Here is a 20,427-nt window from a genome sequence, read left to right on the forward strand (position 1 = left end):
TGAAGGCAAGTGTGTCAAATACCTGCCTGTCTATATGTAATGCAAGCTTCAAAGACTTATGTAGCTGCACCTCTAGGTCCCTCTGTTCTACAACACCACCCAAGGCCCTACCATTAATTACATGAGCCCTAGCCTTATCTGTTGTACAAAAATGCAACACCTTCCATTTATCCAGATTGGAATGGCAGGTGGAGTTCAATGAAGTTGAGCATTCACCGAAAATAAAACAAACCTTTCTCTTAAATTATATCATTGTTCAAATCAACATTCACTTCATAGGCTATGGTTGAAATGCATCATAATGAAGTTCAGCAGAGTTTGATTAATGATTTCCACACTGCAGGCACAGTGTAGACAGATGGAGACACCAACCTATGTCATTCATTTTTGGTGCCATTGGCTTGGCCTGTATTTACAGTCCATCCCCACTTACCTTAGGGTGGTGGAGAGCTGCCTTCTTCAACCACTAGTGACTCCAGTATAATTATCCAACAATGTTGTGAGGAAGGGACTGTCAGGACTTGAATCCAAAAACACTCAGGAACAGTGATCTATTTCCAAGGTAGGGTGGTGAGTGGTTTGGAGGGGAACCTGAAGGTGGTATTCCCATGTACCTGTTCTGCTTGTCCTTTTAAATGCAACATTGGAAGGTGCTGCTTAAGTAACTTTGGCGAGTTACTGCATAGTGTGTTGAAGCATGGTACATACTGCTGTCTTTGTGTGCTACTAATGGAGGGAAGGAAGGGAGGGGGTCACAAAATGAGGACACACCAATGAAAGAGAGTCAAATTGCTTCATGAAGAATACACAGCATTTTATTATTCACAGTTAATTTCTATCTACCAAATGCATTGAGAATCAAGGGATAAGTACACAGGCCTTTCCATTTAACATTGATTTTTAATATATACATGAAATGTCTGCAAGGCTTATGATATATACCAATTCCAAAAAGTAAACAATCAAATGGTCCAGGTGCTGAATACTCTTTTGCACAGTCCAATAGTTCAGGTGACAGTGTCCAGAGGAAAGCTAAAATCACTCACTTCATCATTTCTTTGCATTTTCGCAGCATAAGGCAGAAAATAAACCTAAGGAAATTAAATTTCAACAACAGAAATGGACTCCAGGAACCAATATACCATTTCAGAACAAACTACATAACAGTCAAATGTCCTGGGCACCCAGTACTGTCTACATCTGAACTTGATCTGAACTCAAAGACAAGTGGGCAGGACCAGGTACAAGTATATGACACTTCTTCCGTGTGCACTTTGCAAACTCACTGCCATAAACTGTCAAGTGTGTGTATTGTTCTTCACTAGCATTTCTATGTGGTTATGGTGCCATGAAGTGTTGACCACTATACAAACTTTGAAAACAGCTAGCAGTAAAATTAGAGCATCTTAACAAATGTGGTTAAAATCACTGATCTTAGGGAACAGTACCGGTGCATGCACATCTTTCACTGTATAACACCAGGTACAGTTGTGATAGTGCAGTTCTGACATTATGTAACACTGGGTTCAGTACTGGTGCATGCAGGTATGATATTATAACATGGGTATAAGCACTGGTGAGTCAGCTCTGTCACTGTTTAACACTGGGGAATACAGCCTATTTGCTGGTAATCATTGAAGAAATTTGAAGGGAAGTTAAAATCACACAAAGTGCCTTACACAACTGATGGGCAATTTCGCTCCCCCATAGGATATTTGTACCAGAATATGCTGATGTAGCCCAGAGTGTTGGATGTTCTGTTACACACCCAATATGCAGCAAAAAAATTAAATATTCATATAAGAGAACTATGTATATTAGCAATAGCTGCATTAAAAGGATACATCTGATTCTGGGATCGATTATTTTGCAGAATGTTTGTTGGAACATGTTTAAAACTTGCAAACTAGGAAACAAAACACTTGCAAGTCTCTCTCAGATCGCCACAATGGAGGCGGTGCTCAGGTACATCACATTTCCACAGCAGGCATAATCCTGTGACAATACGAATGTGTGCCAGTTTACAAATAGTTTTCTGCATTCAGTCATATTACCCAAAGTCTGTTGAAACATTACACCTTTACAATGCATCAATTCAGACTAAATCTGAAGCCAACTCCCAGAAGTGAAAGGACAGAATAACAGACTTGACCCATGGATCAAACATAGAGCTGTTTTGATATTAGCCAGATTCAGTATAACTCAACACATGCAGTCCATTACCCAGGACAAGACCAGCAGTTCTGGTCTCCACTCACAGATAAGGTGACTCATCGAATAAAATCAGTGCCAGTTATGTGTTTCCAGACGTTACGCTTGAGAACTCTGTACGATATTGTACCATGTCTATTTCGTATTCCCTGAATGATATAAGTCATTATCAAACTGTCGATAAATCAGTGCAGTTCATAATGCTGACTTCCCTGTAGGAATAAGGAATATGCCAACCAATTATAAGAACACACAAGAGACTGGATTGTACTAGTACTGAACCAATGTCACATTGCCCATGTACTTAGCACATTCATGGTGCTTCTAGCTGGGCACATCAGCAGCACTGAATAGAAATTGAACCGCAATAAACAAAACAAATGGTATTTCATGACATATTTTCCTGTCAATGTACATTACTTATAGGCATGCTATGGGAGATGGAATGGGGTGGTGTGAAAGAGTCCATAGTTAACCACACAGGAACCCCAGTAATAATGTAGCAGAACAAATGGACTGGAGGTTGGCTTTAGTTCCCATCCATCCTGCATTGGGGCTTGTCTCTATGCATATCCAGGAATTTGTTGTCTGCATGATTACTACCAACGTCTCCCCTTCCAAATGTTGCCTTTATTCAAATTCTCTTGCACACTTTGATCTGGGAACTTCTGTTCCTCAACCATTTGTGAAAGATTCTGAAGGATTGGTCTTCATTTCTGGCCTTCTCAATTGCTGATTGGAGACATTCAGATCCTAATCCTCATTGTGTGGACACTGTTTGTGCCATTAGCAATAACGACTGGATATGATCAAAAGCCACAGTAATACTCTGCACCTCTACCTTACCAATTATTTATCGTTGACAGCAGCAGCCCTAGACTTGTATTCTGAGAGCCCTCTGAACATTTCTCTATCCCTGGGCTGGTATATTCTGGCATCCATTGATCCTAAACACACAATTTATTTTTATCTACATTTCTTACACTTCTGTGTTAAAAGTACTATACTTGTAACCCCTCCCAACTCTATATAAAGATTCCATCAGCAACACTGATGCAGTCAGCTGAGACAGGTTTCCTTATGAAGGATGACTGTGTCCATTTGGCCTGTCCTTCACCTCCACCTCACCAGAGCAAGATATTCCCCTGCTAGAATTAGACAACGGGTGGTCTCTGACATACAACTTAGTGTCACTATGCTTGAGCACCATATGACAGAGAGCAGGAAGTGTTGCGTACACAACTAAGAACATCCAACATCTCAAAACACAAGGCTCAAAAATCATTGCTGTCTTGGCAAGCCAAACTGGCTGGGCTCACCAAGTGCAAACGGTCAGAAATGACATTGTATCCATGGAATTATGGCAACTGACCAGTCCTAAAGAGTGATAATTTGTCATCTTGGTTCAGTTTCAACTAATCACAGTGATCAGTTGAACAGTCACATGCTCTCTTTCATTTGAATCAATATTGCCCAATAAACAGACTAGTTATTACAATGCTCAATTGAAACAAGAAAAGCAAGTTTAGTAAAAGCAGCAGGACAGCTTTGAAAAAGTTCAAAAGAATTAGCATTTTTCAATTATGTTGCCATAAAATGTGTTCCATTCAAAATAAAAATCAAACTCCTATTGTCCAGGGTGTGTGGAAAGAAACTGTGCTCTCTCTTCAGTAACGCAACAGAACCACTGCTGTTTTATATTAATACAAACCTGGCTGGTGGAATGAGCCAGGTCAAATGTTGTAAAAACAATTTGGAATGCGACTGATGTGAAGAAATAAATATTTGACCCAGTGTCTCAGTAGAGCGAATGTGACCACAGGAAGCTGAGGAATCATCCCCATTGTGGCCTGACCTGCCACCTTCAATGTGCAGTTATAGAATCCCTTCCAGTGGTACCAAGGGTCTGAAACATTAGCACATCCACGATTGTTAAATGCAACACAGTTTATCGATAGGAGATGCTGCGTCACTCAATCAGAGCCCCAACTTGCAGTGAAAATGAAGGGGACAGGAGGGTGCTTTGCAGTGAATGAGAACACACACAAAAAAACTCTCGATTCTCGTATAATCTCATATTCAAATCCACCACCCACGTCTGGGATAGAAGACCAGTGACTCCTCAGCATAATCTCTAAACTAGCCACTGCTTGCAGCTCAAGCAGAGTCTGTGTTGATACATTAAACAAAAAAACAAAATCAAAGGCACTATGATAGAATTCAGAAAGTGCACAGCCACACACCTTTAAGACCATGAGAAGCCCAACCTCCTGTAAAAGCTCCTAGAACATGCTGCCTATAAAAGCCCTCAAGTCATTTCTTAAAATTATAAGTCATCTTGACAATTTATACATGACTCCTAAAGCTGCTAAAGGAAACTTTAGGTTTATTTCAAAGGACAAGCTAAATTAACATAATTTGTACAAAAACAAGAGGAGAAAATAAAGCAGGAATTGTGTGTCTGGAACGCACAAGGCCAAGAATTATTCTTTTTTCCTTTTAAAAAGACCGAAGGTGAGGATTGTTATAAACCTCTGGTCTGTGTTACATCTCTGATAAGATTATTCAATATTTGCATAGAGAAAAAAAACATTGAAATTCTACAACAGGATTAGAGTAATGGAATTTATAACCCATGCAGTGACTGACAAAGGAGAGAGAGGAGAGAGGGAGGGGGTTCGGTGGGCGGGAGAAGCAGCTGCAGAAACTGAGGGGTGAAACCACTCAGAGTTTCTGTTCCCCCTCCCACAGAATTGATTTTGGCTCTAGTTTGAAGTTCCGTACAGACTGCGGAGTTCACGGAGGAGCTGCGACTGCTCTCAGCTATCAGCATTGCTGTCCATCAGATGTTTCTGTTGACTGGGGTAACATAATTACGAGGGAACATTCCCGACTGCCCGTGGCAACTGCCCTTCCACCAGTTGGGGTCAGAGTTGTCAAGAACCTGGATGAAGTCACCGCGACGGAATCCGAGTTCACCTTCCTCCTGAGGGTCAAAATCGAAGAGTGCCTGCACGTATGTGGGTTGCTGTTCGAGGGTGAGGAGAGGAAGAGCAAAGATGAAATTAAACAGATAGGCAGGATGCCTCAGCCTACATTGCCATCTCCCAAATGCTGTGTGGGAACCCACTGAACCCTGAAATTTAGGGTTCCTTGCTTTTTATGGGCTGCAGCTACAACAACACTCAAGAGGCAAATCCCTGTTCAATTAAGACCCCGTGTGGGGACCACATTCCTGTAAAGACTTCAAACTAGTACTTCCAAATAAACCTGTTGGAGTATAACCTGGTGTTACGCGATTTTTAATTTTTTGAATGGATCAGGTTTACATTTGGTTGAAGTGAGGTGGTTTTAGTTGGTTAGTGCTTAGATGCATCACTTTACACTGTTTCCATCATTCATTCCCAGGACATGAACAGCACAGATATGAATTCAAGCACCCTAGACACTGTCCCTAATAAACACTCCCAGGAGAGATAGATTAGCCCCAAATTCTGAAGCACATTCCTATTATGCTAGTGTGACATTTTCCATTTCCCAGTAGGGACCCTTTAACACTGTGGTTAGAACTAGATCAAACTCACCCAAACCCCATTGCATGCCAGACTGAGGCATCAGCAGACATAAGCACTTGCTTTGCGACTGATTGAATTTTAAGCCAGATAGAGACAACAAAAGCATTGGAGAGTGGGAAAGAGAAAGACATAATTAAATTTAGAGGGGAAACTTCCAAGTTTGTGGTCCAGATAGCTGAATACTTGGTCACCAATAGCGGAGTGATTAAAATGGAGGAGATCTCAACAGACCAATACTGGAAGACTACAGACACCTCAAAAGGTGGAACACATATAGTGAGAGATATAGATTTGAACACAAGAATGAGAACTTTGAAGTAACTCCAACAAAGTTTCTCTCGACATTGGAGGTGTCCTAAACTCCAGTGGAAATTCCTGGTTTCAACCACAGAAAGAACTTTAGCTTGTAAACGAGTATACATAGCTCCCCCCCACCAACCCCAACCCCCACGCGCCGCAACGTCCATTGACCAATACATGCTGACACTAAAACCGGGAGATCCCACTTCACACTGACAGATTTAGTGTAGCTTTTGTACACAGCTTGATGGGTTGAAGAGCCTCTTCTGTATGACACCATGAACTGCTAGTATAGTATTTGAGGGATGAATAATCCTTTATGGCTGGAATCAGCCTTGTTGCTAGGAAGCAACAATTGTTGTGGCCATTGTTTGTGAGCAGACTTAGAGAGCTGTGCAGCTCATTACTTCACCAGAGCTGTGTTCTCAATCCCTCCTCCACTTTCAACTTCTGTTTTCAAAGCAAGAATCAATGTTTTGGGTCCAACAGCACTTCTTCAGTTACTGGACCTGAAATGTTGACTCTGCTTTCCCTCCACAGACTTCCTGGGTTTCTCCAGCAATTTCTGTTTTTGTTTCACCGTTCCAGCATCTGCAGTTTTAACATTTTTTTTGTTCTCTGCTTTCAACTTTTCAACTGAATAATTGCTCAACACTAGGAAAAGTGTGACCCCCCAGGAGCTGGTCTCAACTGGGTTTCAGGAGAAACTGTACCTTCATCAGCAGCTAAACAAGATTGACAAATTGCAGGGGGCTGGGATGGGGCAAAATGGAATTGATGATAAAGTGTGGGAACTTCAGCAACTCATTCCTAATTTGCAGGGTATTCCAACCTCTGAACTGGAAACATTCTGCAAAAATACAAACTCTGAAAACTGCAGCAAGAGCCAGGCAGCTGCATCATGAACCTGTTCTTTAACATTTGCTCTTCTGCCCACCTTTCCAATCGCTTCCTCCTCACCTGTGGAACCTGCTCAATGTCACGCAGGAAAATCTGTTGGTTCCGTGACACAGATGTAGATCTGTGATAGTCCACAAGTTCATTCAGAGAGTTAAACTTCACTACCCACAGGAAGTACTTCCCAGCACCATCGCGTAGTACTTTAAAATGCTGCACATCATTCCCAAACCTGTAAGGGGCAGACAAAGGAGAATTATTGTTTTTAAAAAGGTCTAGAAATATTACAATTCAAACTACACCCAGGCACTCTAACATGTCTCATGTGTTTCTTCATTCAAAGGCACAGGCTTCTGTGAGCTGTACACCTAGATGGACTGGTTTGGGTTATTTTACAATGGGGGATGGTGGGAGGGGAATTACATTTACCATCTGATCCATAGTCATGCCAGCTTTTAGGAGATGTTGGGTTCGCTCAACCCTGGCCAATTGTGCTCAACCACAGCTCTTAAGCTGAGCTGCGCAAGGTCCAAGATAGCCCTTCACTGATATTCCATTTTGAATGCTTTGTCAATCGACCTACAGAATTATTAGGGCTTTTAGCTCTAAGAAAAGATCTGCAAACATTTTCAATTCCAATTTAAGAGACCACGTAGTTCCAGTAGCTGCCAGTGGAGTGTTGGAGGAATAGCTAGCTACAGTTCAGTCCCATAATCTGCAAAGGTGACAGGTTAAATGCTCTCTGGATGCATATGGTCAGCTTGGAGTCCCATCCAGGCTGTCAAAGTGATGTTGCAAGGGGTTTATTCAACTTTAGCCACAAACCACTGTACAATGATTCAGTCCTTTATACTGGGTTTGGGGGACAGGGTGTAGAGGAGGCGGTGGTATGTGTAAGGAGAATAATTTGGTTGGGAAGAGATATCTTGAGCTTATTAAAATGAAACAAAAGGCAATGCCAGGTTATCTTTATATATACATCAAATGAGTAAAACTCTTGGTCCCTGAACATGAAATATTACAACACAAATTCAGGTCATTTAATCCATTGTACATTTCTTGCCAATTGGCTTAAATTGGTGCCTGTGTTATAGGAGCCTCAGGGATTTCAGTTGCTTGCTAATAGGAATATCCTTTTATGAAGGATCCAGAAGGTAAAGGATCTGTTAACCATCTGAGAATGGAGGATTGTGAGCTTGAGGATTATACTCAGGAGCAGTGCACAAGGAGACTTCACTTCTCTTAAGTTGTTATTAGTTGTCTCACATCAAGCAGGATGAGCTGAAAATGTTGCATCTGTTAAGTTCAGACATCTAAATTAACAGGAGTGCACCATTCAGTGGGGAGGGGGGGGTGAGCCTATATATGAGCCCACCCCTACTGAAAATGGATCAATCCACTGTCACCCTTTTGAGTAATAAGCAGTTAGAATGAGGGCAGCCCTTAAAGAGATTAACACTGAAAGAATTACCTCACTGGAATATGTAGAATTACTTTGAGAGATTAGCAACAGTGGGGGTTAAAATGCTGCAATTACAGGTCATAGTGTTGTAATATGACAATCATCTTCTTTTGCATCTTCTCGCTATAGAAAATCACGCTGTAGAAAATCGCTATACTTGGCTAGTTGAAAGTTCAAGTTATCAAAATAATATCCACAATTCGTCGATCACGTTATAGCCAATTCACCCTGATGAAACACGTGTTATAGTAGAATAACCTGTACCTCCCAAACAGCATTGTGGGTGTACCTACATAGCACATGAGCTGCAGCAGTTCAAAGATGGGTAATAAATGCTGGCCCAGCTAGTAACGCCAGCATTCTATGAATTAATGAAAATGTCTTAGAATAAGGGATCAGCCACTTTGAGATGCTTGTGCATCTTTGAGGATCCTCTACTGTAGACTCTTACAGATGCTTAATGAAAGTGGCATGGTGGTTCAGTGGTTAGCACTGATGCCTCATAATGCCAGGAATCTGGGTTTGATTCCACACTTCGGTGACTGTGGAGTTTATACGCTCTCCCCGTATCTGTGTGGGTTTCTGCCGGTGCTCCAGTCCAAAGATGTACAAGTTAGCTGGACTGGCCATGCTGAATTGCCCCATAGTGTCCAGGAATGCACAGGTTAAGCAGATTAACCACGGGAGACGGGTTTACAGGGATAGAGTAGGGAGCTGAGTTTTGGAGGATGCTCTTCGGATGGTTGGAGACTCGATGGAATGACTCTTTCTGCACTGTAGGGATTCTAGACATTGAGGGAATCAACAAAGTGCCAAGAAGGTAGATGATCTAACAGGGTCATATTTAATGGTGAAGCAACTCAAGAGATTGAATGGCCTACATCTGCTTTTATTGTTCAAGTTCTTTAAAGAAGTCCTGATGAGTACTCCTGAGGTAGGGGTGTGAGTGAAGCTGTAGAAGTGAGGAACAAATGGGAACTTCTCTTTTCGGATCGTCTCTGCCTACTAATACTCACTTAACTGAGAGAGAGAAGTCTCCAGGGGCACTTTCACTTTCCCGTATGAGGAAAGCCCCATCGTGCCTCTGCTTGCTGAGAAGCTCCTCTGCCTTTGCTCTGGAGATTTTCCCAAAAAACCACCTGTCAAAAAAAAAAAGGAAGTCACTTGAGTCCATTAAAAGTGGAAGGTGGAAGTACTACACACATCTCACCTTTAACTATCACTAACTTTAACTATCATTAACTCTGGAAGTACTCAAGGATGCCCTCACAAGAACGGGGTACAATGCTCAACTCATCGACCGCCAGTTCCAACGTGCCACAGCAAGGAACCGTAATGACCTCCTCAGGAGACAGACACGTGCTGCAACTGACAGGGTACCCTTCGTTGTTCAGTACTTCCCAGGAGCTGAAAGATTACGCCATGTTCTTCGTGACCTGCAACACATTATCAATGAGGATGAGCACCTCACCAAGACCTTCCCCACACCTCCACTACTTGCCTTTAAACAACCGCCAAACCTCAAACAGATCATTGTTCGTAGCAAACTGCCCGGCTCTCAGGACAACTCCATACAACCCTGTCATGGTAGACGCTGCAAGACGTGTCAGAGTGTGGACATAGATACCACCATTACGCGTGGGGACACCTCCCCCCTTGTACATGGCAGGTACTCATGTGACTCAGCCAACGTTGTCTATCTTATACGTTGCAGGCAAGGATGCCCGGAGGCATCGTACATTGGGGAAACCTAGCAAAGGCTACGACAACAGATGAATGGGCACCGCACAACAATCAACATTCAGGAGGGTTCCCTCCCAATTGGGGATCACTTCAGTGGTCCCGGACATTCAGCCTCGGACCTTCGGGTGACCATCCTCCAAGGTGGACTTCGGGACAGGCAGCAGAGGAAAGTGGCCGAGCAGAGGCTGATAGCTAAGTTCGGTACCCATAGGGAGAGCCTCAACGGGGACCTTGGGTCCATGTCACATTATAGGTGACCACCATTGCACTATACACACACACGCACAGATACTCCTACACTGACACACACACGGATACACATACGCACGCTCCTATACACACAGACAGACACACAGACGCACCCCCTCACAGACTTAAGACGCTCTGCACTCACCTTACACACACATACATATACATACATACACTTTCTCACACTCAACTCCCAATCCACACAGACAGACAAAGACCCACATGCACACATATTTTGTGGGGTGAATTTGTACTTGCAGGGTTACATTATACTTTGCTCAAAAACTGCATGCATTCATGTAGAATTCTGAGCTCAAAAACTGCATGAGTTTATGTAAAACTCCGTTATCTCACTTTTTAGATTAGAATCAATCTAAACATCATGGCATAGACAGAGAACACAGGAGGCCAACACCTTCAACATATTGTCTCGCTATCACCATTGTTAACAGCTAACCCGAGAATGCAACTTTTTTTAAAAAAGGTTTTGTGATTTACATATGAAAGAAGTGAAACTATCACTGTATTCTAACAGATGAAAGGCTTAACAGACAATCAATTCTTCAATGTATAATTTCAGTTACATCACACTGCAAATTTTTGCTATAAATTCTGTGTTAGGATTGAGCCCTCCACTATCACCTGATGAAGGAGCTTCACTCCGAAAGCTAGTGTGCTTCCAATTAAACCAGTTGGACTATAACCTGGTGTTGTGATTTTTAACTTTGTACACCCTAGTCCAACATGGGCATCTCCAAATCATGACTACATCATGACTGCTCTTCCACCTTGTTAACCCATTACCCTCGCCTCCAGCACTCCATTGTTAACTAAGTTATCTGATTAAGCCTTGCTCAGTTGAACCTCTTGTTTCACAAAACCCAGAACTTAACTCTTTCTCTGCCTGCTTATACCCTGTACACATTCTCAAATAGAGTGTATGCAATATCTATGCCTGTCAGCCTACAAAGAGATTACCCGATATACAGTCTTAGAAAGCTACTTATCAAAACAATGCACCAACTTGCATAGTGTGTTCTGGAACTGTACAACCAGCAGCTGTTGTCATACGCCTTGAGCATTTAGCAGCTTCACTTTCCCATGAAGAGTGACAACTGCCAGTCAGTGGGTTTGAGACAATATGTGGGAGGGCTGTCACCTCCTCAGTGTCTGACTTCTGCAGTAAACAACTGCCTCATTGATTGCTCAGTCTGGACCTTGCAATCAATACTTTTACCACCAGAGGGCAAGGGTAGATTAGGTTGCAACTCAAATGCCAAGTCCTTGCGCTGGGATAGCTATCTCACCAATTCACTGTGGGAGGCAGAACTAGGAGAAATGCCAGTTTTTTTGTTGAATTTATAATTGAGATATTCTGTACTCTCAGAGTTAGGTGCGACACAGCAGTGCTATTTGACTAATTAAATCCTCAACTGTGCAGCAAATGACATCAAACCAGAGCTCAACTCCTCAATCTAAATGTTAGTCCGATAGGAGGAAGCACTGCACAAGTTAAAGTTGAAGATTTTCTCCTGCTGTTGACAGCACTGCAGTTTGCAATTTGTAATTAATTCTCCTGTGATGAGTGAAATCGGCTATATTTACCAAACTGACTAGTTCAATAAGCTGTCACTTTCACTTCCCCATTGTAGATTACTTGGAACCAATGACTGTACTATATATATAGGAATCCAACTTAAAATTGAGAGAGCTTAAAACATGCAAATCTACTGAAGGAAAACTTTGCATTGATATAGCATCTTCCACTACTATAGGATGTTCCCAAAATTCCTTCCAGCCAATTAAACAATTTGAATTATGGTCATGGCTGCAATATTGGTAACCAAATTTCACAAAAAACCCTGCAAACAACAGTGTGATAAATAAGTGTCCCCCTTTTAAATGATATTCCCTGACCAATATATCTAATCAAAGACACTGGAGAGGCCTCCCCTGCTCTTATGGTCCAGTGGGCTGACAGCATAGATAGGAAGAGGATACAAAGGTGATATGGTGGTCACTATAACATGCATCCAAAGATACAGATAGTAATGTTAATTTAAAGTCATTGCTACTTAGATTTTTATCATACAGTAGCGTGAATTAGGAAATTTAAATAAAGATTACATGGAATGTAATGTTCTGGAAGTGGGAATGGAGTAGAAAAAGGAGGAAACAGGAAGGTCCTTAACTCTCAGAATTTGGTGCAGTTGTGCGAGGAACTGTGGCCTTGGCATAGGTACAACATTTGACCCCAAAACTCTGAGCTTAACAGGATGGACTGTGGACAAGGGAACAGGGTGTGGACAAGAGTTCCTTCTGATCACTGAACCATACTGGAAAGCCTGCATGTATGGTAGTGGCAGGTGTATGTGCGTATCTGTCTGTCATCAAAGTGAACAAATTCTATGCACACTATGACCCATAATACTGCAATGGCTAAATTATTGAACATGTTAACCAATGCACTACGCGACTACAGAAAATAAACATGCTTTACTGCCCCCATAGCTGAAATTGCCAGCCAACTGGGCGGCACGGTGGCCCAGTGGTTAGCACTGCTGCCTCACAGCGCCTGTAGACCCGGGTTCAATTCCCGACTCAGGCGACTGACTGTGTGGAGTTTGCACATTCTCCCCGTGTCTGCGTGGGTTTCCTCCGGGTGCTCCGGTTTCCTCCCACAGTCCAAAGATGTGCGGGTCAGGTGAATTGGCCATGCTAAATTGCCCGTAGTGTTAGGTTAAAGGGGTAGATGTAGGGGTATGGGTGGGTTGCGCTTCGGCGGGTCGGTGTGGACTTGTTGGGCCGAAGGGCCTGTTTCCACACTAAGTAATCTAAAAAAAAAACTCTCACTGCAAATGGGACCAGAAAGCTGTGGAATTGGACCACAGGATAATCTTCATTAGAGTTAATAAGATGGGAAAGTTATAATAAAAATACCACTTTTGTTCATAATAACAGAGCTAAGACTCAGCCTAGGCATGGGTTAGGGCTTAATTCTAGCTACTGGGGTAATAGAACATTAACTGCACAGTTAACATTGGTTAACAACGGGTAACTTTGAGGTCCATGTGACAAATTGTTTCCTTAATAAAAATATTAAGCTGCAAGTGCAAAAATTATTACTTCATATTGTACTTCTGGATGATGTCAAGATAAATCTTTAGGACAGCTAGGGATCAAAATGGTAGGTGTGAGAGAATGCGTGCATGTGTGTGTGTGTGTGGGGGACATCGAATGAGCATTGATGACATATTTACAATATAATCTTTCTTTGCTTAATATTTGATTAAAATTGTATCTATTTGTATTTACCACTATTTGCTACTGTGTTTATGAGCAATATACCTGATAATGCATGTGCTCCTTAATGTAGCCTTCTTTTAATCTTGAGGCATAACCAGATAGTTCATATCAGCATTGTGCTGTCTCAGAGTTAAACACCCCTGTGCTCTTCAGTTAAACATAACCCAAAACTACTTTAATACATACTATTAAACCGGTGTGTACGTTTCCAAAGTCATTCAGCATCAACCCTCCTATTTGAAGCGAGATTTCTAATTTAATGAATTTAGTCCAGAATTCATTTTTGTTTATTTCTATTGTGTACTGTGGACAAGCTTGAGATGGAACAGATTCATCATGTTGAACTTACAGTAAAGAATATGGTGGTTAGAGAGGAGCATAGAAAGGAGGAGGAATGTGGGGACAAGAGAGATGGGATAAGAGACAGGAAACCTTGGGTGGACACTAATCCAGATCTGAAGTGAAAAAGCATGGAGCGTTTGCCTTTGACACCTCATACTTCAAAGCCTCCCAATCAGTCACAGTGGAGATCTTGGCCCTTGGCACATGCAACATCCTCAGCATAAAGCTGTGCCCCACCTCTTCACAGTACTGACGTCTTTCACATGTTGCACACTACCCCCAATAACGTGGTTGCTTGCTCGAACAGAGGTTACAATGGACACAGGGCTTGTCACAGAACAAAGGAGGAATCTGATGAAAGTGAACACAGAGCCAACACAGGATACAACAGCAGTAAAGAGTCAGGCTTGGCTCCACTGTTGCTGTGTCAGAGTAGGAAGAAATCAACTTGCTGTGTTTTTCAATCACTTACACAGCAAGGCAGAGCAGAATTAAAACTATTTGTATCAATTCTCAACCTACGCTTGGGAAATAGGGCAGGGCAGGAGATGGAGGTGACAGTGGGGGAGCACTTTGGGACCAGTGACCACAGTTCTATTCATTTTAAAATAGTTATGAAGCCTGGTCCACAGGTTCAAGTTCTAAATTGGGGCAAGGTGAATTTTGATGGAATTAGACAGGAGCTTGCAGGTATTGACTGAAGTAGTTTGTTTGCAGGCAAACACACCTCTGACAAGTGGGAGCGCTTTAAAAGTGAGAGAACTAAAGTTCAAGGTCTACATGTTCTTGTGAGAGTGAAATTTAAGGTTGGCAGGAACAGGAAACCCTGGATGACAAGCTATACTGAAGAGGCTTTGACCAGAAAGGAGGTATGGCTCAGGTACAAGCAGCTGGGATCAATGGAATCCCTGTAACTATATAAGCTATACAGGAGCTTACTGAAGGAGGAAATGAGGGGGGCAAAATGGGGGCATTAGATAGCCTCGACTGAGAAGATTAGGGTGAATCCAAAAAGGTTCAAGAAGTATAATAAAAGAATAAGACCCCTCAAGGACCAAAGTGGACATACACGTGTAGAACCGTAGGAGATGGGCGAGGTCCTCAATGAATATTTCTCATCTGTGTGTACCGTGGAGAAAGACAGGATGACCTGGAACTTGAGGAAGTTAGTGATCATATCTTGGGGATAGTCCATTTCATACAGAGGTGATGTTGGATGTATTAGAATGCATGAAAGTGGATAAATCCAAGAACATGACAAGAGGCGAGAGAAAGCATTGCAGGGGCCCTGACTAATATTTTTGCATTATAGTTAGCCATGGATGACGTCCTGGAAGACTAGAGGGTAGCAAATGTGCCCTTATTCAAGAAGGGCTGCAAAGAAGAACCTGAGAACTATATACCAGTAAGCCTAGCATCTGTGGTAGGTAAGTTACTTGAGAAGATTCTGAGGGATAAGATATACACACATTGGAAAGACAGGGTTTGATTAGCAATAGTCAGCATGGCTTTGTGTGAGACAGAACATGCCTCACAAATTTGTTAGAGCTCTTTGATGAAGTGAGCAGGAATATTGACAAGGGCTGGACAGTAGATGTAGTGCATATGGATTTCAGTAAGGCCCTTTGATAAAATTCCACATGGTAGGTTGTTCTGGAAGGTTAGATCACATGGAATCCGGGGGAGCTGGCAAATTGGATACAACATTGGTTTGATGGTAGGAAGCAGAGGTTAATAGTGGAAGGGTGCGGTCAGACTGGAGGCCTATGACTAGGGATGAACCTCAGGGATCGGCGCTAAGCCCGTTGCTGTTTGTTATCTATATCAATGATTTGGATGAGAATGTGCAAGGTATGATTAGTAAATTTGCAGATGACACTAAAATAGGTAGTATCGTGGACGGTTATCAGAAATTGCAGCAGGTCTTGATCAGCTGGGGACGTGGGCCAAAAAATGACAAATGGAGTTTAATATAGGTAAGTGTGAGGTCTTGTATTTTGGAAAGTTAAATCAAGGTAGGAGTTTCATGGTGAATGGTAGGGCCTTCAGGAGTGTAATGGAACAGAGGGACCTTGGAGTTCAGGTGCATGGTTCTCCGAAAGTGGAGTCACAGGTAGACAGGGCAGTGAAGGTGGTTTTTGGTACACTGACCTTCATCAATCAGAAGTTGGGAAGTTATGTTGCAGTTGTACAGGTCATTGGTAAGGCTGCAATTGGGAGTCGTGTGTTCAGTTTTGGTTACCTTGCTATAGGAAGGATGTTATTAAACTGGAAAGCGTGCAGAGAAAACTTACAAGGATGTTGTCAGGACTTGGTCTGAGTTATAGTGAGAGGTTGGTCAAGCTAGGCCTTTTTTCTTTAGAGTGGAGGAGACTGAGGGGGGAATCTTATAGAAGTGCATAAAATCATGACAGGCATGTATAGGGTGAATCCACTCAACCTTTTTCCAGGTTTGGAGAATCAAGGACTAGAGGGCATCAGTTTAAGCTTTCAGGGGAAAGAATAAACAGGTACTTGAGGGGCACAGAGGGTGGTACACATATGGAATGAACTGCCAGTGGAAGTGGTTGAGGCAGGTACATTAACAACATTTAAAACAACATGAATAAAGGAAAGTTTAGAAGGATATGGACCAAGTGCAGGGAGATAAGGTTAGTGTTGAGGGACAATTTGGTTGGCATGGGCTAAAGGGCCTGTGGCCATGCTCTAGAACACTATGACTCTATAATTCAATCTGATAATTTATATTGATGTAGCAGCTTTAACACCAGAACGTGTCCGAAGAGTCCTCTCACAGGAGATTAAGATACCCAGTCACATTAGACAATATTAGGGGAAATGACCAAAAACATGGTCAAAGAGATAGGTTTTTAGTTGTCTTAAAGAAAGGAAGATAGGAAACCAGAGGTGTATTGAGGAAATTTCAGAGATTAGGGCCTAGGCAGTTAAAAGCATGGCCAATGTTGGTGCAATCAAAAGTTAGGATGCTCAAGAGGCCAGAATTAGGAGCACAGATATTTCTAAGGCCTGTGGGACGAGGGAGATTACTGACAAGGGCCTTGGAGGAATTTTATGTTAAAATTCTCATGTTGTTTTCAAAGTAATGATATCAAATATTGCCATCATTGCTTTAATTCCCAGACCTATTAAGAATTAAAAGGCAGGAGAAAACAAGATTAAAACATTTAGTTCAGGAACTATTCACATTTGTAGCACATTTCAAACGTGCTTGCCACAGCAGCACGTGACTTTGTTCTTCATTATCCAACTCATGCAATAGCTTCTCTTTCCAAATCACTACTTCTGTAGACTACATCCCTTCAACAGAAGAAATCATCCTTGCCCTGCTCTTTTCGTCTGATCTATGTGATGCCCTTTGACAATGTCAGTCTCCACAAGTATGCTTATGGAGACCCATTCTACCATCCATCCCTATACCCTTCTACTGTCTTGAAATGTTTAGCGAATACTTATTCAATATTTGATATTGGAAGAGCGGATATTTTCTCCTGTCGTCAAGTATTTGGACCCTTTCAACAAACTAGACTAGAAGGGACTGAAGTTTGCAAGGAGGTGGTGTATCAATTCTGGAAGTGTGAAAATCGACAAGTCCCCTGGGCCAGATGGAATTTATCCTAGAATTCTCTGGGAAGCCAGGGAGGAGATTGCAGAGCCTTTGGCTTTGATCTTTATGGCTTCATTGCCTACAGAAAGAGAGTCAGAAGACTGGAGGGTAGCCAATGTTGTTCCCTTGTTCAAGAAGAGGAATAGAGACAACCTGGTAATTATAGACTAGTGAGCCTTACTTGTGGGTGAAATGTTGGAAAAGGTTGTAAGATTTATAGCCATCTCAAGAGGAATAAGTTGATTAGCAATAGTCAACATGGTTTTAAGGAGGATAGGTCGTACCTCACAAACCTTATTGAGTTCATTGAGCTGCTGACCAAACAGATGGAGGAGGGTAAAGCGGTTGATGTAGTGGATATGGATTTTAGTAAGGTTCCCCATGGTAGGTTATTGCACAAAATACAGAGGCATGGGATTGAGGGTGATTTAGCGGTTTTGATCAGAAGTTGGCAGGCTGATGGGAAATGTTCAGTTACTAGTGGTGTACCACAAGGATCTGTTTTGGGGACACTGCTGTTTATGATTTTTACAAATGACATAGATGAAGGCGTAGAAGGATGGGGTAGTATATTTGCGGATGACACTAAGATCGGTTGAGTTGTGGATAGGCCTGAAAGATGTTGCAGGTTACAGAGGGACATAAATAAGCTGCAGAGCTGGGCTGAGAGGTGGCAAATGGAGTTTAATGTGGAAATGAGTGAAGTGATTCACTTTGGAAGGAGCAACAGGAATAAAAAGTATGGGCTAATGATAAGATTCTTGGTAGTGTAGATGAGCAGAGAGATGTGGGTGTCCATGCACATAGATCCCTGAAAGTTGCCACCCAAGTTGATAAGGTTGTTAAGAAGGCATATGGTGTGTTAGCTTTTATTGGTAGAGGGATTGAGTTTGAGCCAGGAGGTCATGCTGTAGCTGCATAAAACTGTGGTGCGGGCACACTTGGAGTAACGTGTACAGTTCTGGTCACCGCATCATTTGGAAGGATGTGGAAACTTTGGAAAGGGTTCAGAGGAGATTAACTCGGATGTTTCTTGGCATGAAGGGAAGGTCTCATGAGGAAAGGCTGAGGGACTTGAGGCTGTTTTCATTACAGAAGAAGGTTGAGAGCGGACTTAATTACATATATGATAATCAGAGGGTTAGACAGGGTGGACAGGGAGGGCCTTTGTCCTCGGTTGGAAATGGCTAGTACGAGGGGACATTACTTTAAATTGAGGACTGAAAGATGCAGGACAAATGTCAGAGGTAGTTTTTTTACTCGGTAGTAGGGGCGTGGAACCGTAGCAGACTCGCCAATTTAAGGGCATTCGAATGATCATTGGATAAACATATGGACGAAAATGGAATAGCATATGATAGATAGGTTGGTTCCTGCTGCTGGTCATTGCCAAGCAATGACCATGTATATCAGCAGTGTGATGCCGCTCTCCACTACCAGCACAACTCTGCAGTACTGCTCAATTATCAGATTGTACTTTATCTGTCAACAGATCACTTGAACATGCTTTTTTTCCAGTATTTATTAGTGATAACATGCTTAAAATGTCATAGGAAATCAGACTGTATGATCTTATAGGTTCACAAAGTTGTTTCCTGGAGTGGAGGGCATTGTTTATGAAGGAAGGATGAGCAAGTTAGAGTTAGACTTGTGCTCTTTGGAATTTAGGAAACTGAAAGGTGATTGTGTTGACTCTTCGAGAATCTTAAACCCTGCTAATGAAAATCAACACACCATATGCATTCTTAACAACCCTATCAACTTGTGAGGTAACTTTGAGGGATCTATGGATGTGGATCCAGGAATTCTCTGTTCCTCCACACTGCCAAGAATCCTGCCTTTAACCCTGTAATCTGCATTCAAGTTCGACCTTTCAAAACGAATCATTTCACACTATTCCAGGTTGAAATCCAGCTGCTACTTCTCAACCAACTCTGCATCCTGTCAATGTCCTGTTGCAACCAACAACAGCTCCCCCACACTATCCACACTCCATGTCACAAGTAAACCTACTAACCCACCCTTCCAGTTTCTCATCCAAGTCATTTATAAAAAGCACAAAGAGCAGAGGTCCCAGAACAGATCACTGCGGAACACCATTGGTCACCGAACTTTAGGCTGAATACTTTCCATCTACTACCACTCTCTCTTCTATGGGCCAATCAATTCTGTAACCAGTCATCCAAATTTCCCTGCATCTCATGCCTTACTTTCTGAATGAGCCTATCATGGAGAACTTTATTAAATGCCTTGCTAAATCCATATACACTACATCCATTGCTCTATCTTCATCAATGTGTTTTGTCACATCCTCAAAGAATTCAATAATGTTTGTGACACATGACCTGCTCTTCACAAAGCCATGTTGACTATCTCGAATAAAGCTTTGCTTTTCCAAATACAGGTACACAATCCTTTATCCAAAATCCTCGGGGGCAGCTGGTTTTCAGAATTCAGAATTTTTTGGATTTCCTAATAAATGACAGTTTCATGGTGAAATTAAAAAATTACCAACATGCGAGTACTAAGCGCGCGGAGACAGAATTGACGCCTGCCAGTGCTGGGCTATGCTGCCATGTCACATGAGTGAGGTGGGTCAAGTGGGAATGGAGTTGGGTTAACATTTTACATGCCAAACAACCTTATTATGGAGAAAATAAACTTCACAAAAAAAAACTTCGGATTTCAAATAAAGGATTGTGTACCTGTAATCATAA

General features: G+C 42.2%; 1 protein-coding gene across 1 annotated transcript in view; it reads right to left on the bottom strand.

Annotated features, from left to right (window-relative positions):
* Positions 1 to 793: 793 nt before the first annotated feature.
* The window catches only part of LOC122561952 (growth factor receptor-bound protein 2), a 145,696-nt gene continuing 126,062 nt past the window's right edge, over positions 794 to 20,427 (bottom strand). The window contains exons 3-5 of the mRNA XM_043714281.2: positions 9,462 to 9,584; positions 7,047 to 7,215; positions 794 to 5,239 (exon numbers count right to left, since the gene is read on the bottom strand). Coding sequence (XP_043570216.1) covers positions 5,054 to 5,239; positions 7,047 to 7,215; positions 9,462 to 9,584 — 478 coding nt within the window. The 3' untranslated portion in view covers positions 794 to 5,053. The remainder of the gene's footprint in view (positions 5,240 to 7,046; positions 7,216 to 9,461; positions 9,585 to 20,427) is intronic.

Source organism: Chiloscyllium plagiosum, unplaced genomic scaffold (genome assembly GCF_037043375.1).
Source record: "Chiloscyllium plagiosum isolate Xiang-an unplaced genomic scaffold, Cpla_swu_hap1 HiC_scaffold_25, whole genome shotgun sequence".
Classification (NCBI taxonomy): Eukaryota; Metazoa; Chordata; class Chondrichthyes; order Orectolobiformes; family Hemiscylliidae; genus Chiloscyllium; species Chiloscyllium plagiosum.